Source organism: Salmo trutta, chromosome 8, assembly GCF_901001165.1.
Source record: "Salmo trutta chromosome 8, fSalTru1.1, whole genome shotgun sequence".
In the NCBI taxonomy this organism is placed as follows: domain Eukaryota; kingdom Metazoa; phylum Chordata; class Actinopteri; order Salmoniformes; family Salmonidae; genus Salmo; species Salmo trutta.
The window spans coordinates 10,429,401-10,457,042 of record NC_042964.1 but is presented as its reverse complement, the minus strand read 5'-3'; the positions used below and the strand labels follow the sequence as shown (position 1 = coordinate 10,457,042).

Here is a 27,642-nt window from a genome sequence, read left to right as displayed (position 1 = left end):
ATCTTATCAGGGGTATAAAGGGAAAGGGAAAGGAGGATACCTAGTAAAGATCGTGGAGATGGAGGTCGGAGAATTTTGACTTTTTCAAACACCTGCAATCTAGAGCCATAATCATTATGCATAATTCGATGTAAAAACAAATATGTCTATTTTTCTGCGTAGGTTATCTAAGCATACCTCCTTATCTGTTCATTTGTCATTTTAATGAGAGTGTCATTCTGAATATACTGCACTACCACAGCGAGAATATTACATCCGCATTACAACACCGTACATGGGATCGTAACACACATCATCAATACAGGCACATATCATGGCATCAAAATGTATACACAAATATCATGATATTATCACAAAGTGCCAGATTACACTAACACCAAGTATTTTTCTACATATCTAAACATACTTCTAGAGTCGTCTGTATCCTCCTGATTGATGGTTATTTTTTTAAAGAAACTAAAATGCTTCTCTGCATCTCTGCTAAAGTCTGGGTAAAAGATTGATAGGAATGTGAGTCTTATTCAGTACATTTAGTTATTGTTTGCTTTTCTAAAGTTTTCTACCAACCTTGGCAGCAGGCATGCCAGCTAAGAAAGTTAGACAAGCTACTCTAACATGATTAATACGCTGAAATGGCTTGGTAGCTAGTAATGAGGTCGAGAGGTTGGGAACCTCTCTAGCTGGCTGGCTAAAGCCAACGTGAGGGGGGTATGTGCCCTTGTGCACCCTATGACACCTCTGTGTGCGAGCATCAACTCACCGTCGCAGCCTCGCTCCACCTGGCCCATCCTGTGGAGGGCGTCTGCGATCAGGTCTGGTAGTTTCCCGTTAAGGTCCACTGAGGCCAGGCAGCCCTGGTACCCGTCCCGGGATGCGATCAGCTTGGGCAAACTGTTGTACATGCTCTTCCCCACGCCACCGATGTACAGCTCCCCTGGAGTGGACAACAACCAAACAGCAATATTAAAAAAGCTGTTCCAGCATTAATTCACACTTGCATTGCAGAATCTCCAGAGTGGGATTTCTCAGGATGATGACAAGAACCATATATAACATGGCAAGTCTTACTGTATGTGTGGTCTTCCATCACAAGTCTTAAAATACGTGTGGTCTTCCATCACAAGTCTTACAATATGTGTGGTCTTCCATCACAAGTCTTACTATATGTGTGGTCTTCCATCACAAGTCTTACAATATGTGTGGTCTTCCATCACAAGTCTTACAATATGTGTGGTTTTCCATCACAAGTCTTACTATATGTGTAGTCTTCCATCACAAGTCTGTGTGGTCTTCCATCACAAGTCTTACTATATGTGTAGTCTTCCATCACAAGTCTTACTATATGTGTGGTCTTCCATCACAAGTCTTACTATATGTGTGGTCTTCCATTAGAGGTCGACCGATTAATCGGAATGGCCGATTAATTAGTGCCGATTTCAAGTTTTCATAACAATTTTTTTTTTTTACACCTTCATTTAACTAGGCAAGTCAGATTAAGAACACATTCTTATTTTCAATGACGGCCTAGGAACGGTGGGTTAACTGCCTTGTTCAGGGGGGATTCGGGGATTCGTTTTTGCAACCTTCCGGTTACTAGTCCAACGCTCTAACCACCTGCCTTACATTGCACTTCACGAGGAGCCTGCGTGGCAGGCTGACTACCTGTTACGCGAGGGCAGCAAGAAGCCAAGGTAAGTTGCTAGCTAGCATTAAACTTATCTTATAAAAAACGATCAATCTTAACATAATCACTAGTTAACTACACATGGTTGATGATATTACTAGTTTATCTAACGTGTCCTGCATTGTATATAATCGATGCGGTGCCTGTTAATTTATCATTGAATCACAGCCTACTTCGCCAAACGGGTGTTGATTTAGCAAGCGCATTTGCGAAAAAAGCACTGTCGTTGCACCAATGTACCTAACCATAAACATCAATGCCTTTCTTTAAAATCAATAAACAAGTATATATTTTTAAACCTGCATATTTAGTTAATATTGCCTGCTAACATGAAATTGTGTCACATCTCTAGCGTTCATTGCACGCAGAGTCAGGGTATATGCAACAGTTTGGGCTGCCTGGCTCGTTGCGAACTAATTTGCCAGAATTTTACGTAATTATGACATAACATTGAAGGTTGGGCAATGTAACAGGAATATTTAGACTTAGGGATGCCACCCGTTAGATAAAATACGGAACGGTTCCGTGTTTCACTGACAGGAAAAATGTTTTGTTTTCGAGATGATAGTTTCCGGATTCGACCATATTAATGACCTAAGGCTCGTATTTCTGTGTGTTATTATGTTATAATTAAGTCTATGATTTGATAGAGCAGTCTGACTGAGCAATGGTAGGCAGCAGCAGGCTCGTAAGCATTCATTCAAAACAGCACTTTCGTGCATTTTGCCAGCAGCCCTTCACGATTCATTGCGCTGTTTATGACTTCAAGCCTATCAACTCCCAAGATGAGGCTGGTGTAACCGATGTGAAATGGCTAGCTAGTTAGCCGGGTGCGCGCTAATAGTGTTTCAAACGTCACTCGCTCTGAGACTTGGAGTGGTTGTTCCCTTTGCTCTGCATGGGTAACGCTGCTTCGAGCCCAGGTAGGAGCGAGGAGAGGGACGGAAGCTATACTGTTACACTGGCAATACTAAAGTGCCTATAAGAACATCCAATAGTCAAAGGTATATGAAATACAAATCGTATAGAGAGAAATAGTCCTATAATTCCTATAATAACTACAACCTAAAACTTCTTACCTGGGAATATTGAAGACTCATGTTAAAAGGAACCACCAGCTTTCATATGTTCTCATGTTCTGAGCAAGGAAATTAAACGTTAGCTTTTTTACATGGCACATATTGCACTTTTACTTTCTTCTCCAACACTTTGTTTTTGCATTATTTAATTGAACATGTTTCATTATTTATTTGAGGCTAAATTGATTTCATTGATATATTATATTAAGTTAAAATAAGTGTTCATTCAGTATTGTTGTAATTGTCATTATTACAAATAAATAAATACAATTTAAAAAATCGTCCGATTAATCGGTGCCGACTTTTTTTTGGCACTCCAATAATCGGTATCGGCGTCGAAAAATCATAATCGGTCGACCTCTATCTTCCATCACAAGTCAAGTTCCAGATTCAGGGTCATTTTACAGGTGAATGTTACTGGCCTGAAGGAAGAAATTATCAGCCCAATAATAAAACTCACAGAGAGAATTTGCACTTGCAAAAACTGTCATGTTATTGCATCTGATTCTTGAGTGTTTCATGTGCTGGCAGCTGGCTGAAAAAGTAGGCTATACTTAACCTCTTATAGGCAATAAGGCACGAGGGGGTGTGGTATATGGCCAATATACCACAGCTAAGGGCTGTGTCCAGGCACTCCGAGATGTGTAGTGCAAAAGAACAGCCCTTAGCCGTGGTATTTTGGCCATATGCCACAAACCCCCGAGGTGCCTTATTGCTATTATAAACTGGTAGCCAACGTAATTACCCGGTCTGATATACCACAGCTGTCAGCCAATCAGCATTCAGGGCTTGAACCACCCAGTTTATAATTGACTATAGAACTGAATAAATGTAATGGGCATTTGAAGCCTAATTGACTGTGTAGAAACCACAATGAAAAACATAATGTAAATCTCAACAATGTTGATGTTGGCTCAATATTTCAAATAGAATGTGAATCCTGCACTGAAGCTAACAAAAACGTGTAGGCTGGTAGCATTGCATCAAACAGAGTCAGCACATAAAGACGGCCTCAGGTGAAATTCACACTGTTTTTGGTGACTGAATTTAAACCTGGGCTTCTGCCTAACTGAAATACCAACTAATTAGAATAAAATCATTGATGCTTCAACAATAATTAGAATCGAACACTATTTTCCTAACCACCCAACCATATTATTTATTTTCTGTCTTTGGTGTTGTATTGTGATATTTCACTGACAACAATCAGGTTGAAGGAGAGCAGCGCACGCCGAATCACTTCCCACCTACGAGAAAAAGGTGCTATCTAGAACCGAAAACCTTTTTTTCCAGGTAGAACCCTTTTGTGTTCCATTAAGACCCCTTTACACAGAGGGTTCTACATGGAACCCAAAAGGGGTTCTTCAAAGGGTCCTCCCTATGAGGACAACTGCAAAACACTTTCGAAAATGTATTGGCCAATTTTTTCTTGCATGGATGGTAGGGTGGCTGAAACATACAGCGCCTGAAGAAAGTATTCATTCCCTTGACTTATTCATCATTTTGTTGTGTTACAGCCTTAATTCAAAATGGATTAAATGTATTTTTTTCTCACCAATCTTCACACAATACCCCATAATGACAAGGTGAAACATAGTTTTTTTTTTTGCAAATGTATTGAAAATGAAATACAGAAATATCTAATTTACATAAGTATTCACACCCCTGAGTCCATACTTTGTAGAATCTTTCTGGGTAAGTCTCTAAGAGCTTCACAACTGGATTGTGCAACATTTGCCCGTTATTATTGAACAAATTCTTCAAGCTCTGTCAAATTGGTTGTTGACCATTGTTAGACAACCATTTTCAGGTCTTTCCATAGATTTTAAAGTAGATTTTAAGTCAAAACTGTAACTTGGCCACTAAAGAACATTCAAGGTGCTCTTTGTAAGCAACTCCAGTGTATATTTGTCCTTGTATTTTAGGTTATTGTTCTGCTGAAAGGTGAATTCATCTCCCAGTGTCTGGTGGAAAGCAAACTGAACCAGGTTTTCCTCTAGGATTTTGCCTGTGCTTAGCTCCATTCTGTTAATTTTTTTACTGTGAAAAACTCCCCAGTCCTTCACGATTACAAGCGTACCCATAACGTGATGCAGCCACCACTATGCTTGAAAATATGGAGAGTGGTACTCAGTAATTTGTTGGTTTGGATTTGCCCCAAACATAACACTTCATATTCAGCACAAAAGTTAATTGCTTTGGCACATTTTTTGCAGTATTAATTTATTTCCTTTTTGCAAACAGGATGCACGTTTTGGAATATTTGTATTCTGTACAGGTTTCCCTCTTTTCACTCTGTCAATTAGGTTAGTGTTGTGGAGTAACTACAATGCTGTTGATCCATCCTCAGTTTTCTCCTTTCACAGCCATTAAACTCTGTGACTGTTAAATGTCAACATTGGCTTTATCGTGAAATCTCTGAGTAGTTTCCTTTCTCTCTGGCAACTGAGTTAGGAAGGACGCCTGTATCTTTGTAGTGACTGGGTGTATTGATACACCATCTAAAGTGTATTTAATGACTTGTGTTTAATAACATGCTGCCAAACATACCCTCGTAAAACTGACTATCCTACCGATCCTTGACTTCGGCGATGTCATTTACAAAATAACCTCCAACACTCTACTCAGCAAACTGGATGTAGTCTATCACAGTGCCATCCATTTTGTCACCAAAGCCCCATATACTACCCACCACTGCGACCTGTATGATCTTGCTGGCTGGCGCTCACTACATATTCATTGCGAAACCCACTGGCTACTGGCTCCAGGTCATCAATAAGTCTTTTCTAGGTAAAGTCCCACCTTATCTCAGCTCACTGATCACCATAGCAACACCCACCCGTAGCACGCGCTCCAGCAGGTATATTTCACTGGTCATCCCAAAGCCAACACTTCTTTGCCCGCCTTTCCTTCCAGTTCTCTGCTGCCAATGACTGGAACGAATTGCAAAAATCACTGAAGCTGGAGACTCATATCTCCCTCTCTAACTTTAAGCATCAGCTATCAGAGCAGCTTACCGATCACTGTACCTGTACACAGCCAATCTGTAAATAGCACACCCAACTACCTCATCCCCATATTGTTATTTATCCTCTTGCTCTTTTGCACCCCAGTATCTCTACTTGCACATCATCATCTGCACATCTATTTCTCCAGTGTTAATGCTAAATTGTAATTATTTCGCCTCTATGGCCTATTTATCGCCTTACCTCCCTACTCTTCTACATTTGCACAGACTGTACATAGATTGTTCTATTGTGTTATTGACTGTACGTTTGTTTATGTGTAACTCAGTGTTTTTGTTTGTCACAACGCTTTGCTTTATCTTGGCCAGGTCGCAGTTGTAAATGAGAACTTGTTCTCAATTAGACTACCTGGTTCAATAAAGGTGAAATAAAAATAAATAAAAAAACTTCACCATGCTCAAAGAGATATTCAGTGTCTGCTTTTTTAAATATTTTACCCATCTACCAATAGGTGCCCTTCTTTGCATGGCACTGGAAAACCTCCCTTGTTTTTGTGGTTGAATCTGTGTTTGAAATTCACTGTTCAACTGAGGGACCTTACAGATAATTGTATTTGTGGGGTACAGAGATGAGGTATTCATTCGAAATCATGTTAAACACTATTATTGCACACAGGTTGAGTGCATAAAACGTATTACGTGACTTGTTAAGCACAATTTTACACCATAACTCATTTAGGCATACCATAACAAAGGGGTTGAATACTAATTGATTCAAGACATTTTAGCTTTTCATTTTTTATTAATTTGTACATATTTTGAAAAACATTATTCCACTTTGACATTATGGGGTATTGTGCGTAGACCAGTGACAACAAAATCTCAATTTAATACATTTTCAATTCAGTCTGTAACACAACCAAATGTGGAAAAAGTTTGTGGTGTGAATACTTTCTGAAGGCACTGTAAATACAATTAATTTGTATGCTGCAAATTGACCACAAGAAGTCCAAACATACTTAATATTTTACTAAAACTTAATCATTTCAAACCTTGCTTATATTTGTATACCATCACATGTCTATGTTAGTGACTCTCTATTAGGCTAAACATGAGAATACTTTGGAACAGATTTCCAAAATTAAAATCACTTTCCTGGTGTTTTTACTGTCTTTTATGTCCAGCAATCTATTGATGTGACTTGTTAAATCCACTTCAATCAGTGCAGATGAAGGGGGTGAGGCAGGTTAAAGAAGGATTTTTTTAAGCCTTGAGATAATTGAGACATGGATTGTGTATGCGTGCCACTCAGAGGGGGAACGGGCAAGACAACGGAGTTAAGTGTCTTATGGTTGGTTGGTGCCAGGAGCACTGGTTTGTGTCAAGAACTGCAACACTGCTGGGTGTTTCACTCTCAACCACCCAAACGTCATCCAGCCAACGTGACACAACTGTGGGAAGTGTTGGAGTCAAAGTGGGCCAGCATCCCTGTGGAACGCTTTCAACACCTTGTCGAGTTGAAACACCCTGATGACTTGAAGCTGTTCTGAGGGCAAAAGATGTTCCTCTTGTTTGGTATACTCAGCGTAATATATATATATATATATATATATATATATATATATATATATATATATATATATATACATACATTTCTTGCTCAGTGAACTTGGGGGGCTAAATAAACCACCCTGCCGGTTGGGAAGCCTGCCCTACACGCTTGCACATGATAACAAAAAAAAACATGTTTTGGGGCAGCAAAACGCCTAACACAGCAGGTGTTTGCTCATATTTATTTAACATGCTGACATTTTTCAGCACTTTCCTACTGCTAGATGACAGACAGATATAATACATAATCAAACATTTTGGAAGAAGGGTTGAAGTTACGGGAATATTTGGACTACCCGCTCACATGTGATGATAAAACAATGATTTTCCAGCACATTTCTAAATTATCTCTCTCTGTCTCGTGTCTATCCAGTTTTGAGACTTGAGAAGTTGACATGCTGGCAGCCACACTTGCTATTGGAGCAGACAGGACTGTCACGTCCCAACAGCTGTTTATTCAGGTAGTCTGCCAGTAAACACTGGTTATCATAATGTATTGGAACAGAGGAGTGAAATTTCGAACCAGCTGTTAGTGGTATACTCCTGGGAACGAGTTCCATCCACCTTGATAAAATGCTCACGGTTATGGAATAAAGTGTAACATGTCTCCATAATTGATTCATGGCAGAGAGTTAAAGGGAATGAGAGAATAGGGTATAGATTGGGATTGATATCTGATGCAGACACAGAGCTGTGTTCATGTCCATATTCCTTTGTGAGCTCTTAAATTCACACAACACTGTCTTGGGAGAGGTGAGGGCTTTTTATGGACAAGCCAGAGATTGACAGTTATTGAAGATCGGCATTATTGAAGTTAACTGTATTTAATTGTACTATGTAAAGCAATAACCATTGTATTCGTTCCATAACTTTATTAATTGATCAACTTTTTGGTCCAATTATTTTTTTCAGTTTAAATGTATCATTATTCTGTGCTAGAGAGCTTTGATGTGACTGCCAAACTAAATGATGAAACATCTGCGCATCAACACTCCTTTGATGCAAGTGCAATAAGAATAAACAACTCTATTTAGCTCCTGGCATTTCTTATCATCAGCCTTTATCTTAAACCAGGAAGTCCCATTGAAATGAAACATTTATTGTGGTCTATATTTCCCAGGGAACCATTGGCTAAAAGGGCAACCCTTGCAAACAAAATGCAGTGCCACAGGCAGCCTTTGTGTCTATAATTTCAGCAAAACTCTGGAGAGTACATTCATAAAAGTGCCCCAAATATGAATCTTTGGCATGAGAGAAGAAATAAGCCCACTAGGTGAAATAACTGTCAGAGTAATTGAATAAGTAAATGATGGTTCACAGTCATCTTCCTTAAACTAATGTGTGTTTGACACTTAATACGCCGCAGTCAAGGCTGTAAGGCATTTTAATCAATACTGTAGATTCATTAGCTGTAGAACGGAATGATGCCCTCAGATTTTAAGAGAAGCAAAATCACTTATCAAATATGAATTCTTATTGCTGGAGGTACTCCAAAAAGTGCACACAATGCAGTTGTATAAAAGTTAGCAGTTAGCATTTTGAAGAGTCAGTGGGCTGGCTATAATGCATTCCATTGAGAAAAATAACCATTAAGTGTAGCAAATATGCCAAATAGCTGTTTTTGTCTTGTTTTGCAAGATTGAGCACAAACAAACACACACACTAGGACACACAAACACATTATTTGTCCCTTGGCTAAGTTCCAGTAGACCTGTGTGGGGTATTGTGGGTCCCGTTCCAGCTGCGTTCCTCCCTTGGTCCCTTCATTGGATTGATAATTGGTCTGTGGTAATTAGTGATCTCTCTCTTTCTCTTCCCCCTCTCTCCCTCTCTGTATCCCTTCGCGAGCGATAGTAAAATAACTTTTGATCATCAGATCGGCAGTTACTTACCCCAATTAGGGCATCTACTTTCAACTTCGATTCATCTGCCCTGGGCTCTCTGTAATTCCGATCCAATTTTCAGGCTACGCAAGAGGAAACGGCGGCGTTACAGAGGCCAGAAAGCGGGGATCCTGATGAGATTAAGGCAAAGGGAAAACCGACCACCTCTTCCCTCCATTCTACTGGCCATTTGATAATAAGATGGAGGACCTCCGATCGCAGATTTGCTACCAATGGGACTCTTGGAATAGCAAAATGTGTTGCTTTTCAGAAACATGGCTCTCGGACAAGACACCCCCACGGCTATCCAACTCAATGGATTCTCTCCATTCAAGTGGGCAGACAGGACAGTGGAGTCGGGGAAATCGGAGGGGGGGGGGTTGCCTCTTCAGCAACACCAACAAGTGTGCTAATTCCAGAGCGGTTGAAGTGTTGACCCACTGTTCACCCGTCTTGGAATATCTGATGGTCAAATGCTGACCCTTCTAGTTTTCAGCTGTTATCGAGACTGCTGTATACATTCCACCTCAGGACAATACAAATAACAAGCTTGAGCTTAACGAACTGTACAAGGCTATAAACAAGCAGGAAAACCTTCAACCAGAAGCTGCCTTTCTGGTTGCCGGCAATTTATATTTTTGCGTCACTAAGCTAAGTGATGTCCAACTTCCATCAACACCTCTCCAACGCCACTAGAGGCGATGAAGTCCTACACCACTGCTATTCTACCCACAAGCAAGCATACAAGACCCTCCCTTGCCTGCCATCCGGCAAATCAGATCATGACTCTGTACAAGCAGAAGCTGAAACAGGAAGTACCCGCGATTTGCTCTGTTGAGAAATGCTCACCAGAATCAGAGGTTATAATACAGGACTGCTTTGCTAGCGCTGATTGGAATATGTTTTGAGACCGCCGATAACATTGACGAGCTAACCTCCTCCATCCCTGGCTTCATTAGAAAATGCAGACATTGTACCCAAGGCGACGTTGTACCCACGGTGAGGGTTTGCTGCTTCCCCAATCGAAAGCTCTGGAATAACACAGAGGTTGGTGCTAAACTAAAGAACAGGGCTACCGCACACAGAGCTATCGTAGACAAGCCTGATGCTACGGCCAATGACAGGAATAAGTACAAGAAGGTACTATGACCTCCACGGAGTCATCAAACAAGCAAAGGGACAATAAAGGAACAAGGTGGAGTCCTATTACACAGCCTCCAACGCCAGCCGCATGTGTCAGAGGCTCCAGTCCATTACGGATTACAAAGGAAGAACCAGCCGTGATCTGCCCAACGTCTCCTCTCTACCAGATTAACTCAATACACTTGTATGCACGCTTTGACAACAACAACACCGACCCAGGTGTGAGGGCCATCACCAGCCCAGAGGATTGGGTGATCTCGCTCTCCAAGGCCGCCGTGAGAATGGTCTTTAATCAGGTCAACACCCACAAGGCTGCGGGCCCCGACCGTATTTCAGAGCATGTTCTCAGAGCAGGCATATTCAAGGAAGTGTTCAACATCTCCTTGTCCCAGTCTGTAATCCCTACATGTTTTAAGATGACTACAATCATTCCTGTTCCTAAGAACTCTAAGGCTTCATGCCACAATGATTTCCACCCTGCAGCACTTCTGTAATCATGAAATGCTTTGAGAGGCTGGTTATGGCACACATTAACTCCACCATCCCAGACACCCTAGACCCAAGTCTACATGGAGCAGGTAGACAGCTTCAAGTTCCTCGTGTCCAAATCACTAAAGACTTGAAATGGTCCAAACACACACGCACAGTCGTGGAGAAAGTGCGACAGTCCCTCTTCCCCCTCAGGAGGTTGAAAACGTTTGGCGTCGGCCCTCAAATCCTCAAAAGTTTCAACAGCGGTACCAATGAGAGCATATTGAGCATCACTGCTTGGTATGGCAATAGCACCGCCCTCGATCGCATGGCGGTACAGAGGGTTGTGCGGATAGTCCAGTACATCACTGGGGCTGAGCTCCCTGCCATCCAGGACCTCTATATCACAGGAGGTTGGTGGCACCTTAATTAAGGACAGGCTCGTGGGAATGGCTGGAGCGGAATGAGTGGAACATAGTTTGATGCCATTCCATATATTCCGTTCCAGTCATTATTATGAGCCATCCTCCCCTCAGCAGCCTCCACTGCTCTATATCAAGCTGTGTGAACAGAAGGCCTGGAAAATTGTTAAAGACTACAACCAACCAAGCCATAGACTATTTTCTCTGCTGCCGCACGGCAAGAGGTTCCGGTGCATCAAGTCAGACACCAACAGGCTCACGAACAGCTTTCTATCCCCAAGCAATACGACTGATAAATAGCTAACAAAATAGCTAACCAAATAGCTAACAAAAAGCTAACAAAAGAGCTAACAAAAGAGCTAACAAAATAGCTACAAGGAATATCTGAGTTAACCTTGTATCTTTATTGACCTTTATTTAAATTTTCTCTATATACACTAACAGAGCACTACAGACTCATACACAGTGTCAATCCAACACACACACAAACTCACTCCACAATTTGCATACTCACACAATATTTCCTGTATATAGTATGCTTACTTACTTTATTGTTTAGTTCATATTTCATAATCATGTTTCTTGTGTGTTTTCTTCTAGTAATACATCACTGTTGATTATTGCATTGTTGGGTTTTAAGTTTGCAAGGAAGGCATGTCACTGTATTTGTGCATGTGACATTCCAACTAAAATATGTGCTCAATTTTGGGTCAACTGTGAGACACAGTGAGAATGTTCTATGCTGTATTCTTCTTCTAGAGTTAGAGAAGATAACAGAATGGTGGTCAGTGTTTTGGTTCATCTCCTCAGCCCAGACAGTGATGAATGTTATAGTGCGCAGGGTCTGAGTCCCAAATGGCACCCTATTTCATGTATAATGCACTACTTTTGACCAGGGCCCATAGTGCACTATAGAGGGAGTAGAGTGCCATTTGGGATGCATCTGGGCTCTAGGAGGTCATATCAACTTAAAATCATATCAAATTGTATTCGTAAAGAACAGGTTTAACAGTGAAATGCTTATTTACGGGCCCTTCCCAACAATGAAGAGAGGAAGAAAATAGAGAAATAATAGAAAAGTAAAACACTTAATAATAAAGGTAATAATAAATACACTTTGAGTAACGATAACTTGGCTATATGCACAGGGTACCAGTACCGAGTTGATGCGCAGGGGTACGAGGTAATTGAGGTAGATATGTACAGTACCAGTCAAAGGTTTGTTTTTCTTTATTTGTACTATTTTCTACATTGTAGAATAATAGCGGAGACTTCAAAACTATGACATAACACATATGGAATCATGTAGTAACCAAAAAAGTGTTAACTTCATTGGGTTAGGGGGCAGTATTTTCACGTCCGGATGAAAAGCATGCCCAAAGTAAACTGCCTGTTTCCCAGGGCCCAGAAGCTAGGATATGCATATAATTGGTAGATTTAGGTAGAACACACTCTAAAGTTTCTAAAACTGTTTAAATTATGTCTGTGAGTATAACATAACTGATATGGCAGGTGAAACCCCGAGGACAAACCATCCCCCCCAAACAATTCAACTTGCCACTGTTTTCAATGGCTAGAACTTTAATTATAAGTCCTCCCAAATTGCAGTTCCTAGGGCTTCCACTAGATGTCAACAGTCGTTAGAAAGAGTTTCAGACTGGTTTTTAGAAAAATTTCCCAGAAATGGTAGTTTTTCTAGGTGGCTCCCATTTTGGCTTTAGTGTTTCCAAGCGCGTGGAGGAAAGCGCGTTCTTTGTTGTTTATCACAGGTAAAGACAACAACGATTCTCCGTCTTAGATTTGATTGTTTATTTGCGTATTAGGATACCTAAGGAATGATTATAAATGTTGTTTGACTTTTTTGGAAAAGTTTATTAGCAACGTTTGGGATTCATTTTGTATGCGTTTTGACGGAGGGAAATTGAGTGGATTAATGACTGATGCGCGTCAGCTAAACTGAGTTTTTATGGATATAAAAAAGAACATTATCGAACAAAAGGACCATTTGTGATGTAAATAGGACCTATTTTGAGTGCCAACAGAAGAAGATCATCAAAGGTAAGGCATTTTTTATATCGCTATTTCTGACTTTCGTGTCGCAACCTGCCTGGTTGAAAATGATTGTTATGTATTTGTGTGCTGGGCACTGTCCTCAGATAATCGCATGGTATGCTTTCGCCGTAAAGCCTTTTTGAAATCTGACACCTTGGCTGGATTAACAAGAAGTTAAGCTTTATTTTGACATATTGCATGTGTATTTTCAAGATTGTTAAATATTTACAATTCCGTAGTTTGAATTTGGCACCCTGCACTTTCAATGGATGTTGGTCAGCGTCCCACCTATCCTAGAGAAGTTTTTAACCAAATCAGAATATTTTGTATATTTTTAGATTCAAAGTAGCCACCCTTTGCCTTGATGATAGCTTGGCATACTCACATATTTGTGGAATCTCTTTCCTTCTTAATTAATGCGTTTGAGCCAATCAGTTGTGTTGTGACAAGGTAGGGGTGGTATACAGAAGATAGCCCTATTTGGTAAAAGACCAAATCCATATTATGGCAGGAACAGCTCAAATAAGCAAAGAGAAACGACAGTCTATCATTACTTTAAGACATGAAGGTCAGTCAATCTGGAAAATTTCAAGAACTTTGAAAGTTTCTTCAAGTGCAGTCGCAAAAACCATCAAGCGCTACTTTGAAGAATGTCAAATATAAAATACATTTTAATTTGTTTAACAATTTTGTGGTTACTACATGATACCATATGTGTTATTTCATAGTTTTGATGTCTTCACTACTATTTTACATTATAGAAAATAGTAAAAATAAAGAAAAACCCTTGAATGAGTAGGTGTGTCCAAACTTTTGACTGGTACTGTACATATAACTAGGAATAAAGTGACTAGGCAACAGGATATATAAAAACAGTAGCAGCAGTGTATGTTATGATTTAGAAAAAAGTTTGTGCAAAAAGGGTCAATGTAGATAGTTAAATAGTTAGCTTCCCAGACAAACTATTTAACAGGTTTTTGGCTTGATGGTAGAAGCTGTTCAGGGTCCTGTTGGTGTCAGGTTGGTGCAGCGGTACCACTTGCCGTGCGGTAGCAGATAGAACAATCTTGGGTGACTTGAGTGACTGGAGTCTTTAAAAAATGTTGGGCCTTCCTCTGACACCACCTGGTGTAGAGGTGCTGAATGGCAGGGATGTACTGGGCCATACACATTACCTTCTGTAGCACCTAGCGGTCAGACGCCAAGCAGGTGCCATACCAAGCGGTGATATAGCCAGTCAAGATGCTCTGCAGCTGTAGAACGTTTTTAGTATCTGAGGACCCATGCCAAATGTTTTCAGCCACCTGAAGGGGAAGACGCCCTCTTCACCACTGTGTCGGTGTGCATGGACCATGATAGATTCTTAGTGATGTGAGTACAGAGGAAACTTTCGACCCGCTCCACTACAGCCCTGTCGATGTGAATTAGGGGTGTGCTCGGCCCTCCATTTCCTGTAGTCCCGATGAGTTCCTTTGTCTTGCTGACGTTGAGGGAGAGGTTGTTGTCCTGGCACCATAGTGCCAGTTCTCTGACCTCCTCCCTGTAGGCTGTCTCATCATCGTCGGCGATCAGGCCTTCCACCGTTCTGTCGTCAGCAAATGTATTGATGGTGCTGGAGTTATGCACTAACACGCAGTTGTGGGTGAACAGGGAGTACAGGAGGGGACAAAGCATGCACCCCTGAGGGTCCCCCGTGTTGATGGTCAGTGTGGCGGATGCGTTGCTGCCTACCATCACCACCTGGGGGGGGGGGGTCAGGAAGTCCAGGATCCACTTGCAGAGGAAGGTGTTCAGTCCTAGGGTGAAAAGGGTTGAAAGCTGAGCTGTAGTCTGTAGTAAATTAGCAGCATTCTCACATAGGTGTTCCTCTTGTCCAGGTGGGAGAGGGCACTGTGGAGTGCAATAGAGATTGTGTAATCTGTGAATCTATTGGGGCGGTACGCGAATTGGAATAGGTCAGGATTCCTGGGATGATGATCTGAGCCATGACCAGCCTTTTTAAGCATTTCATGGCAACAGATGTGAATGCTATGGGGAGATCGTGATTTAGACAGTTTACTTCGGTCTGCTTGAAACATGTAGGTATTACAGAGTCCGTCAACGAAAACACTTGCCAACTGGTCAGTCCAACTGGTAGCATGCCCTGAGTGCGCTTTCTGGTAATCCATTTGTTAACCTGTTTAAAGGTCTTAATCACATCGGCTACGGAAACCATGATCACACAGTCGTCCAGAACAGCTGGTGCTCTCATGCATGGTTCAGTACTGCTTGCCCCAAAGCGAGCATAGAAAGCATTTAGCTTGTCTGGTAGGCTTGTGTCAGTGGGCAGCTCGCGTCTGAGTTTCCCTTTGTAATCCGTAATAGTTTGCAAGCCCTGCCACATTTGATGAGTGTCAGAGCCAGCATGGCAGGATTCGATTTTAGTCCTGTATTGACGTTTTGCCTGTATGATGGCTCATTGGAGGTCGTAGTGAAATTTCTTATAAGCATCCGGATTAGTGTCCCGCTCCTTGAAAGTGCCTTTAGCTCAGTGCGGATGTTGCTTATAATCCCTGGCCTCTGGTTGGGATATGTACAGTGGTGCCTCAATTAAAAGTTTTGAGATTATGCTGTGGGATTTAGAGGTAATTTGTGGTTTAGTACGTTACCCTGCGTCACTGCTTTATTACTCCAGACCACTACAAGGGGGAGGTAGAGCACTGATTATGCTTTTGGGTCTCAAGGCCTAATGTGTCTCTACCTGACAATGAATGGGCGATATAAACCAAACAGAAACTGATAATTGTTCACAACTTCAAAATTTAATTTCAATTAACTGAATGATAAGGATGAAGAAGGTGATTGAATTTAGAAAAATAGTGTAAGAATTGCTGTTCTTCTGTCCTGCACACACACCCGAAAAAAGACTGACAGCTGTAGCTGGACTGTAGCATATTACTTACTAAAACTGTTGTTACACTAAGGATATTATTCTAAGAGAAACTAAAATGTTCAATTATATTCCATGATATTCTTAAGATATATTTGTTGACTGAATATAAGCAAGTGATGTCTACTAAATAATATTGTTGATTGCGCAGTCATTTAGCCTCGGCACCTACTGTATGTACGGTCACTGTGTGGACGACATCGTCAACGCACTCGCTAATGAAGCCAGTGACTGATGCGGTAGACTCCTCAATGTTATTGGATGAATCCCGGAACATATTAGAGTCTGTGCTAGAGTAGCTTAGCATCAACTTCATCAGACCACTTCCATATTGGGTGCGTCACTGGTACTTCCTGTTGGAGTTTTTTGCTCGTAAGCAGGAATCTGGAGGATACAGTTATGGTCAGATTTGCCAAATGGAGGGCGAGGAAGAGCCTTTATGCATCTCTGTGTTCGGGAGTAGCAAATGTGATCTAGAGTTTTTTCGCCTCTAGTTGCACAGGTAGGAATGAGGTAAAACTAATTTCAGTTCCCCTGCATTAAAATCACCAGGCACTAGAAGGGGCGCTTCAAGATGAGAATTTTCTTGTTTGCTTATGGTCCTGTACAGCTCATCGAGTGCGGTCTCAGTACCAGCATCAGTTTTTAGTGGTAAATAGACAGCTACGAAAAATATAGATTTAAAACTCTCTTGGTAGTCTAGAGCAGGGGTCCCCAAACCTTTTCGTTTTTTATAGTATTCAGAGGCACATTCTTCTCTTCTCCACTACCCTGCAACTTTTCCCGGGTCCTTGGTGTGCAAGAGATGTGTTTATGTTTAATTGCTCATCTAGGAAGATAGGTAGGTACGGTCACTGTGGGAACAACGTTTATGTCGGTCTGGCAATGTTTCTGCTGTTAGGCCTACTTCTGCAAAACATGTCCTGGCAGAGTTTGCAGAACAACGGCCTCCGAGTTGATAGATATAGTTCTGTCAGGTAACCCTACTTTGCAGTTAATATTTAATTGAGAGGGTTTTTGGGGAAGGTTTTTCAGTCTACCTACAGGACACAGGTTTACATTAGCTAACTTCTACATACGGACTGATAGACAAATGTGCGCACCAAAAAGACAGAAAATATTTCTGAAAATGAATTGGCAAATGGTGTTACGTTTGGCTCTTTAAGAAAATACTGGCTAACAAGGGGTGGGTTTAATGTTAATGTGACTTTGATTTGATAGTATACAGGAGATTTATGTTTTAGACAATTTGTGATGGAACAAAAAATGCATGTACTGTACTTTCAGAATAGATTGGAGAGCTGCTCGTAGGTGGGCTGTGAGTTACAGGTAGCTATCGACCTGTTGGAGACCCCTGGTCTACAGTTTATCGATTCTAACTCAGGCCAGCAAAACCTTAAAACTTCCTTAGTATTAGAGATTGCACAACATCTGTTGTTAACAAAGAGACACACACCTCCCCTTTCGACCTTACCCGAAGCTGTCGTTCTGTCCTGCCGATGCATAGAAAAAAAAGCTACAGTAGATGCATATTACACATGTCCTTGTTCAGCCACGACTCAGAGAAACATAGGATGTTCCATTTCTTTAGGTCCCATTGATAGGATAGTCTCTAATGGAACTCGTCTAGTTTGCTCTCCAGTGATTGTACGTTCGCCAATAGAACGGAGGGTAGAGGTGGTTGATTTACTCGCCGGCGTAGTTTTGTCAGGGTGCCTGCATGTCGGCCTCTTTTGTGCCGTCTCCTTCTCTTCCGAGTCTCGGGGATTAGGGCCTGGTCCGGGGTGAGCAGTAAGTCCTGCTCCGCAGACTTGTTGAAGTTGTCACGTCCTGACCATAGTAAGATGTTATTTTCTATGGTAGAGTAGGTCAGGTTCTAGTTTTGTATTTCTGTTGGGTTTGTTTGGGATGATCTCCAATTAGAGGCAGCTGGTCCTCATTGTCTCTAATTGGAGATCATACTTAAGTAGGGTTTTTTTCCACCTTGGTTTGTGGGAGATTCATTTTGAGTTGTGTATTTTTCACCTCTGCGTCACGGTTTGTTGTTTTTTTGTCATTCAGTTTATTTATGTATTGCATAGTTTCACAGTATAAATAAAATGTGGAATGACACACACGCTGCACTTTGGTCCACTTCTCCTTTCGACAACCGTGTCAGAAGTTAAAAATCTTCATCCAAATCGAGGTTAGTGATCGCTGTTTTGATGTCCAGAAGCTCTTTTCGGTCATAGGAAACGATGGCGGAAACAGTATGTACAAAAAAAGTTAAGATCATCGCAAAAAACACCCAAAATATCAAAATTGGTCAGGATCTGTAAAAACGGAAGCTATCCATTCCAGCGCCATTCTGTTTAACAGGAAATGAGCTTGTTAACTTTTTGTTTACAGGCAGTGAGCGTTTTCTTAAGACGCTCAATTACCCTAATAATGTGTAATTCATATTTTTTTCACATTTCAGTGATAAATGTCGGAAAACGGCAGATATCCGTTCCAGCGCCATTCTTTTCCACCAGAGGGGGACTAATTATAGATGCTCAGACACTGCCAAGATTAATGCATCTGCAGTTACAATAACAACCCCTCAAGGGTCCCTAAGTAGGGCCGCACTACGACTGAGCAGACAGGCAGAGGGCTGCTGGGAAAGGGCTCCTGGAGGACCACTAAGAGCAGGTTCAGTAACGCCTGTTTCTGGTACACTACTAACTTCACATTTTAAGTAAGTTTGTAATACTGTAGTCAAACACTTTAGTCTAAACACCTCTTCTATACCACTGACTAACATAAATTCACTTCACCTACAGTCAGTCAACTCACATAGGCTGTGTTTACACAGGCAGGCAAATTTGTATCTTTTTTTTCACTAATAGTTTTTTTGTCTAAACAGATCAGCCCTTTTGCTACTAATTGTAAAAAAGATCAGAATTGGGTTGCCAGCGTAAACGCGGCATTGATATAATTTCATAATGAGAACCTTATGAAAAACTTGATATATTTCATAATGATAACCTTACGAAAAACTTGATATATTTCATAATGATAACCTTACGAAAAACTTGATATATTTCATAATGATAACCTTACGAAAAACTTGATATATTTCATAATGATAACCTTATGAAAAACTTGATATATTTCATAATGATAAACTTGATATATTTCTGAGCCACATTTTCCTGAGACACTTCTCTTGTCAAGCAGCTGTCCCTAAAACTCAGGCCACTGTCAAATGAAAAGATACTCCTTAGACAGACTCTCCCTTCAATTGACTCCCTAATACAGAAACAACCATTAAGTCTCATTAAATGGTCTATTATAAACCTCTCTGTCTGGTTTCTATGCAACCTTGTTTATTTTCCTCCAGCCTCCCATCACAAGAAGAACATCTATTTGTGTCTCTGGCTGGAGCTAACTGCCTCTAATTGACACATAGAATGGACCTTGATACACACACACACACACACACACACACACACACACACACACACACACACACACACACACACACACACACACACACACACACGGAAACACAGGATGAATGGCTGGCAGAAGTTGTGCGGTACGGGCCAAGACTGACACTTAATGACTTTTCTCTTTCTCCCCTTCTGACACCCAGGTGGCTCCGCTTGGATGTCGGCCCATCATCTTAAGCTCAACCTTGACAAGCCGGAGCTGCTCGTCCTCCCGGGGAAGGCCTGCTCCAAGACCTCTCCACGTCTGAAACCCTACCTCTTCAAAGAGTACCTTAAATAATCCCACAGCACCCCCACACCCACACAGAAACTCACTAACTCGTGAACAAACACTCACACCGTCTTTGCTGATAGCTACTTTACTGAGAAAAATTGACTAAATGTCTGACACATGTGGGGGTCCTAGCTAGCAATCAGAATGCACAGAAGTCACTCTGGATAAGAGCGTCTGCTAAATGACATACATGTTACTGTAGGAACGGTCAGGGAATCTTTGATGGCAAATTACAATGAATTTAGTCTCATCCGAATTACAGTGCATTTAGACTCAGTCGAATTACAGTGCATTTAGACTCAGCCGAGTGCCACAACAAACTGAAAAGCAGGAAATGAATGGTGTCGCCACTTGGAGTGTTAATTGATGACGTCAAATTATCCGTTTTAATATAATTGTGCTCCATATTGTGCTCGAGAGTGTGTGTTTGTGTGTGTGTGTGCGCGCATGTGTGACAACTCTACGTGTGGGGATTCAAGTCGAACAAAAATACTATTTTGACAATAATTATGTCAGCAGGTGAGTTTAGAAATGTAGTTTAAAATAATGGGCTGGAAGATTAAACTGTGTTGATTTCTGTAATTGGTGGCAGGTCCATATTCTGTTTTTCTCTATGAAATCTCTGATGCCATTTTGATTGTTGTTGTCTGAAAATGGCCTCCACACAGTACAATGGAACAACAACGTTTCTGTCACATCGACGTTCAGCTCTGTGGCAGCACTTAACCCCCTTCCCTTGCTAACACACCTGGGCATCTTTCCACCATTGTTCTACATGCACGCACGCGCACACGCACACACACTTCCTTTGGTAGCCCAGTTCTGAGTACCCCACACAATGAAATCACCTGGGTGCTCTGTATATCCAGTGCCCCTCAGTCAGTGAAGAGGGGTGAAGGAGAGGATGAAAGAGAGAGAGGGCAAGAGAGAGGGAAGGAGGCAGAGAGAGGGAGAGAGAGGCAGAGGTAGGAGTTTCTCACCTGCTCCAAATCCACCCTCCTACGCAATGACTGGTCATACAGTATGGGTCCCTATAGGCCTCCCTGGTCCACATAGTTCTTCCACCCAGGCGTGGTACTAAGTGGGCCGTCAGTGAAGCAGTAACCTGGGGAAAAGCGCCATAGCTCCAGGCCCTCTTGAGTAGCCAAGCCCAGGAGAGAGCAGTCTCCATGGGCCATAAACACTGCTCTTCTAGGCAGTCAGGCTATCACGCATCAATGTTCTATACACATCAATTAAATGTGCGTGTGTGTGTTTGTGTGTCTATTTTGTGAATAGACACAACCACATAGTCACGTGACAGGTGTCACGCCTGCTGAAAACCCAGTGGGAGACGGATACACTCTCCCTGACCCGACACCTCACCCTGCTGGACAGAAGACACCATTCTCACTCACGTTTCCACAAAATACCTCCACAACAGGCCTTCAACTCTCCAGACAATACCTCCACAACAGGCCTTCAACTCTCCAGACAATACCTCCACAACAGACTTTCAACTCTCCAGACAATACCTCCACAACAGGCCTTCAACTCTCCAGACAATACCTCCACAACAGACTTTCAACTCTCCAGACAATACCTCCACAACAGGCCTTCAACTCTCCAGACAATACCTCCACAACAGACTTTCAACTCTCCAGACAATACCTCCACAACAGGGTTTCAACTCTCCAGACAATACCTCCACAACAGGCCTTCAAGTCTCAAATAGAACAGGCTGTGCCTCCACATTCACACTCCTTTTGAGAGACGGTTTTCAGACCTAACTGCTAACCGGCAGACCTTTGGAGCTTTTCAACTGCACTGAATGGAAGCCTCTGTTTAACTCTCCAAGATTGGATAGAGTGAAACAGACAGGCGTCATTACACAGTTGCCGCTTTCTCTCCCTCTCTAGATCTAGTTCTGTCTCTCTATTTCTCTTTCACTCTGTGTCTGTCTGTCTATTTCTCTTTCACTCTGTGTCTGTCTGTCTATTCCTCTTTCACTCTGTGTCTGTCTGTCTATTCCTCTTTCACTCTGTGTCTCTCTATTCCTCTTTCACTCTGTGTCTCTCTATGCCTCTTTCACTCTGTCTCTCTATGCCTCTTTCACTCTGTCTCTCTATGCCTCTTTCACTCTGTCTGTCTGTCTGTCTGTCAGTCGGTCGGTCTGTCGGTCTGTCTGTCTGTCTGTCTGTCTGTCCCTCTTTCACTCTGTCTCTCTATGCCTCTTTCACTCTGTCTGTCTGTCTGTCTGTCTGTCTGTCTGTCTGTCTGTCTGTCTGTCTGTCTGTCTGTCTGTCTGTCTGTCTGTCTGTCTGTCTGTCTGTCTGTCTGTCTGTCTGTCTGTCTGTCTGTCTGTCTGTCTGTCTGTCCCTCTTTCACTCTGTGTCTCTCTCTCTATTCCTCTTTCACTCTGTCTGTCTCTCTATTCCTCTTTCTCTCTGTATCTGTCTGTCTGTCTTCCTCTGTTGGTTTTTCTCTCTGTCATCTCTACCTCTTTCCTCCCTTTACTCTGCTGTCTCTCTTTCTCTCTCCCTCTCTCTCTATATACAGTATCTCACCCTTTCTTTCCCTCTGCTGCTCTTTATTTATCTCCCTCCCTCTCTCCTCTGTGAGAGGGCTGTCTGCTGGGTGATGGAGAGGGGGACACACGCCTGTTAAAACAATTGCGTCCCCTTGACAACGCCTGTCCGTCAGGGTGAATTTACTGAGCAGCCCTGTCAGAGGGAAAAGTCCAGCCAATCGGACGCTGGGGTCTTAGCCACTGTTGTTGTCTCGTAAATCAACTGCCCTCCCCCTCTGCTCGCCTCACTGCGCTGTAGTAGTCCACAATATAGGCCATCAAACTGGATAATGTCCTGCTATCCACTGAGCTGTGGTCAACACATTCTCCCACACAAACCAAAAAAAAACAGGGTAAGGCAGCCATTTTGTTCTGAACATGAACTAACCTGCAAAATCAATGACTAAAGGTAAGCCTGAACTTTTTATGAACACTTTACAAAGCTCCACTTTAGCCAACCACGATTTGCTTAGTTTGAGATCGATGTGACAAAGACCAGCACATCAAAGGAGTCAAGTGGGAAACCAAAGCAATTTTGATCAAAAATGTTGTCCTCCGCTAAACCTCAACCCACAGCTGTCCTCCTATCCGCTATGGGAGTCATTGATTTCAGGTCTTTATTTTGTTACGTGCTCTAACAGGCACACACACCAACAAAGTGCTTTCCCTCTCCCTCTGTTTTCAACAAAACTCTAGCGATCAGCAGGCGAGGAGAGGTGGGGAGGAAAAATGGCTGCGCTGAGTAAAACCACAGTAAATTTTTGGCGACGACAGGTCAGTGCATGAACAAATGAAAAACACTGCTCAGTTGCAGCACTCAAGCTTCGCCTATCACTTATTCACAGAGCACTGACAGGAAGGAGAGGACGAGAGGAGAAGGGAGAGGCAGAATTGTTTTAAATGTAACCTTTATTTAACTAGGCAAGTCAGTTAAGAACAAATTCTTATTTACAATGACATTTTACACTGGCCAAACCCAGATGATATTGGGCCAATTGTGCGCCACCCTATGAGACTCCCAATCACGGCCAGTTGTGATACAGCCTGAATTCTAGCACTGAGATGCAGTGCCTTAGACCGCTGCACCACTCGGGAGCCCCAAAGGGCTAGATAAGGAGGATAGTAATATACATATTGATAAGATTGAGGGAGATAAAAAACATTTTAATAATGATGTTGATCATGAATGTTTTGATATTTTTGATGTTGCTGATTAAGGTGATGAGATTAATGATGATGATGAAGATGATGATGATGATTACGGTGATGAGATGAATGATGATGATGAAGATGATGATGCTGATTACGGTGATGAGATTACTGATGATGATGAAGGTGACGATGATGATGATGATTACAGTGATGAGATTAATGACGATGATAAAGATGAAGATATTGATTACGGTGATGAGATTACTGATGATGATGAAGGTGATGATGATGATGATAAATATGATGATGATGATTGCTATGATGATGATGATGATGATTGCTATGATGATGAAGAGGGAGCTAATGATGATTATATAATTGTGAAATTCATTTCTTCCTTTGCTGTCCTGATTCTCCTCTCTGTATCTTTCATCTTCCTTCATTCCTAACCGTTGAGGAGGATTGTATTACAAAGGGAAAGTAACTAGCTACACACTAATTATCTGATATGATACAACATACATGGAACGATCGAGTTATGTGCCGTGCCATTAATCTTCGATTATTAGGCAAATACATACAAGCTCTGCTTCAGTCCATCTTCAGTCTCCACCCACCTTCCACCTCATTTTCAAAATGTCAATCAGATATCATTACAGGTGGAAACTTGAAATGATTTAATGAAAATTGAATGAAACACATGCACACACACACACACACACACACGCACACATTCACACGCAAGCACACATGCGCACACACACAGGAGCAATGAAAGGGCCTTGGTCGATACTTGTCTCATGTCCCAAAATACATTTCAATAGGCAGACATACAGATGTCAAGGTAAGCAGTGTATCTGTGTCTCTGTGTGTCTGTGTGTCTGTCTCTGTGTGTGTGTGTGTGTGTGTGTGTGTGTGTGTGTGTGTGTGTGTGTGTGTGTGTGTGTGTGTGTGTGTGTGTGTGTGTGTGTGTGTGTGTGTGTGTGTGTGCATACATAGGCCATGTAAATGTATGTTTGTGTGTGAAGGCTATGTGAGAGGTCTTACCATGAGGTTGGCTTGCTGTTAAACACCCGTACATTTAAACACATCTTAACCTTCAACATGTGGAGACTTTCTCAGCCACATGATGCTAGATCACAAGATCACAATGTACTTCTCTACCACTCTGAGATTTTCCATAGGGGATACTCCCCGTGATACTTTCACAAGTCACATTCAATTACCAGCCCTCTACTCCTCCCATCGCTCTGCGAACGGACTGCACAGAGCTACTCTATATGGAGCGAGGGAGAAGAGGAGAAAGAGGGAGGAGACATCAAGTCTTCCCACATAATAGAATAGACCTGACATTGTAGAAATGACAATTCCTCTGCATCAGAATAATGGAAGAGACACATGAGGATCCGTGTGTAGGACGGAGGACGGAGGACGGAGGACGCAGGACGGAGGACGGAGGACGGAGGACGGAGGACGCAGGACGCAGGACGGAGGACGGAGGACGCAGGACGCAGGACGCAGGACGCAGGACGGAGGACGGAGGACGCAGGACGGAGGACGCAGGACGGAGGACGGAGGACGCAGGACGGAGGACGCAGGACGCAGGACGGAGGACGCAGGACGGAGGACGGAGGACGGAGGACGCAGGACGGAGGACGGAGGACGCAGGACGGAGGACGGAGGACGCAGGACGGAGGACGGAGGACGGAGGACGGAGGACGGAGGACGCAGGGTGCTGAATAGGCAGTGTTTTACATGTACATCTTGGAATTTGAATGGATGTATAATGTGTTCAACTGTGACGGCGTCGTGACGGACACAACTATGTGTGAATTGCCATATCAAATGAAATTGTATTGGTCACATCCACATATTTAGCACATGTTATTGCGGGTGTAGCGAAATGCTTGTGTACGTAGCTCTAACAGTTCAGTGCTATTTAACATTGCAGTAGTATCTGACAATTCAGAACAATACACACAAATCTAAAAGAAAAATAAGATAAATACTAGAGTGGCATTGACTAAAACACGGTAGAATAGAATACAGTACATACATATGAGATGAGACAAGCAGTATGTAAATATTATTTAAACATAATTAAAGTGACTAGTGTTCCATTATTAAAGTTGCCAGTGATTTCCTATGTATATAGGGCAGCATCCTCTAAGGTGCAGAGTTGCGTAACCGGGTGGAAGCCGGCTAGTGATGGCTTGTAACAGTCTGATGGCCTTGAGATGGAAGCTGTTTTTCAGTCTCTCGGTCCCAGCTTAGATGCACCTGTACTGACCTCACCTTCTGGATGATAATGGGGTGAACAGGACATGGCTTGGGTGGTTGATGTCCTTGATGATCTTTTTGGCCTTCCTGTGACATCAGGTGCTGTAGGTTTCCTGAAGGGCAGGTAGTTTGCCCCCAGTGATGCTTTGGGCAGATTGCAGCACCCTCTGGAGAGCCCTGCGGTTGCAGGCAGTGAAGTTGGCATACCAGGCGGTGATACAGCATGACAGAATGCTCACAATTGTGCATCTGTAAAATTTTGTGAGGGTTTTAGTGGGCAAATCACATTTCTTCAGCCTCCTGAGGTTGAAGAGGTGCTGTTATGCCTTCTTCCCCACACTCTCTGTGTGGGTGGACCATTTCAGATCATCAGTGATGTGTACGCTGAGGAACTTGAAGCTTTCCACCTTCAGCACAGTCCAGTGGATGGTCCCGTCCATGTGGATAGGGGGGTGCTCCCTTTGCTGTTTCCTGAAGTCCACGATCATCTCTTTTGTTTTGTTGACATTGAGTGAGAGGTTATTTCCCTGGCACCATGCTCCCAGGGCCCTCACCTTCTCCCTGTAGGCTGTCTCGTCATTGTTGCTAATCAGGCCTACTACTGTTGTGTCATCTGCAAACTTGATGATTGAGTTGGACACATAGATGGTCACGCAGTCATGAGTGAAGAGGGAGTACAGGAGGGGGCTGAGCACCCACCCTTGTGGGGCCCTTGTGTTGAGGATCAGCAAGGTGGAGGTGTTGTTTCCTACCTTCACCACCTGGGGCCTGCACGTCAGGAAGTCCAGGACCAAGTTGTACAGGGCGGGGTTCAGACCCAGGGCCCGAGCTTAATGATGAGCTTGGAGGGTACTATGGTGTTGAATGCTGAGCTATAGTCAATGAAAAGCATTCTTACATAGGTAATCCTCTTCTCCAGATGGGATAGGGCAGTATGCAGTGCGATGGCGATTGCATCGTCTATAGATATATTGGGTCGGTAAGCAAATTGAAGTGGGTCTAGGGTGTCAGGTAAGGTGGAGGTGATATGATCCTTAACTAGCCTGTCAAAGCACTTCATGATGACAGAAATGAGTGCTACGGGGCGATTGTCTATTAGTTTAGTTACCTTCGCTTTCTTGGGTACAGGAACAATGGTGGACATCTTGAAGCAAGTGGGGACAGCAGACTGGGATAGGGAGAGATTGAATATGTCCGTAAACACTCCTGCCAGCTGGTCTGCCGTCTCAGCCGGCAGCCATGCGAGGGTTAACATGCTTAAATGTTTTACTCATATCGGCCATGGAGAAGGAGAGCCCACAGTCCTTGGTAGCGGGCAGCGTCGGTGGCACTGTGTTATCCTCAAAGTGGGCGAAGAAGGTGTTTAGCTTGTCCGGAAGCAGGACTTCGGTGTCCACGACTTGGCTGGTTTTCCATTTGTAGTCCGTGATTGTCTGTATACCTTGACACATACGTGTTGTGTCTGAGCCATTGAATTGCAACTCCACTTTGTCTCTGTACTGATGTTTTGCCTGTTAAATGCGGTGGTTCGCACTCTCATGAAACATACCCCCCTGCCTTTCTTCTTCCCAGAGAGTTCTTTATTCCTGTCTGCTTGATGTACTGAGAACCCAGCTGGCTGTATGGACGGGAACAGTCCGTGAAACAGAGCATGTTACAATCCCTGATGTCTCTTT

At 42.7% G+C, this 27,642-nt stretch overlaps 1 protein-coding gene across 1 annotated transcript in view; it reads right to left on the bottom strand.

Moving 5' to 3' along the window:
- Positions 1-27,642, bottom strand: part of LOC115199226 (neurexin-2-like) — an 840,225-nt gene that overhangs the window by 276,153 nt on the left and 536,430 nt on the right. Inside the window, exon 16 of the mRNA XM_029761850.1 lies at positions 761-934. Coding sequence (XP_029617710.1) covers positions 761-934 — 174 coding nt within the window. The remainder of the gene's footprint in view (positions 1-760; positions 935-27,642) is intronic.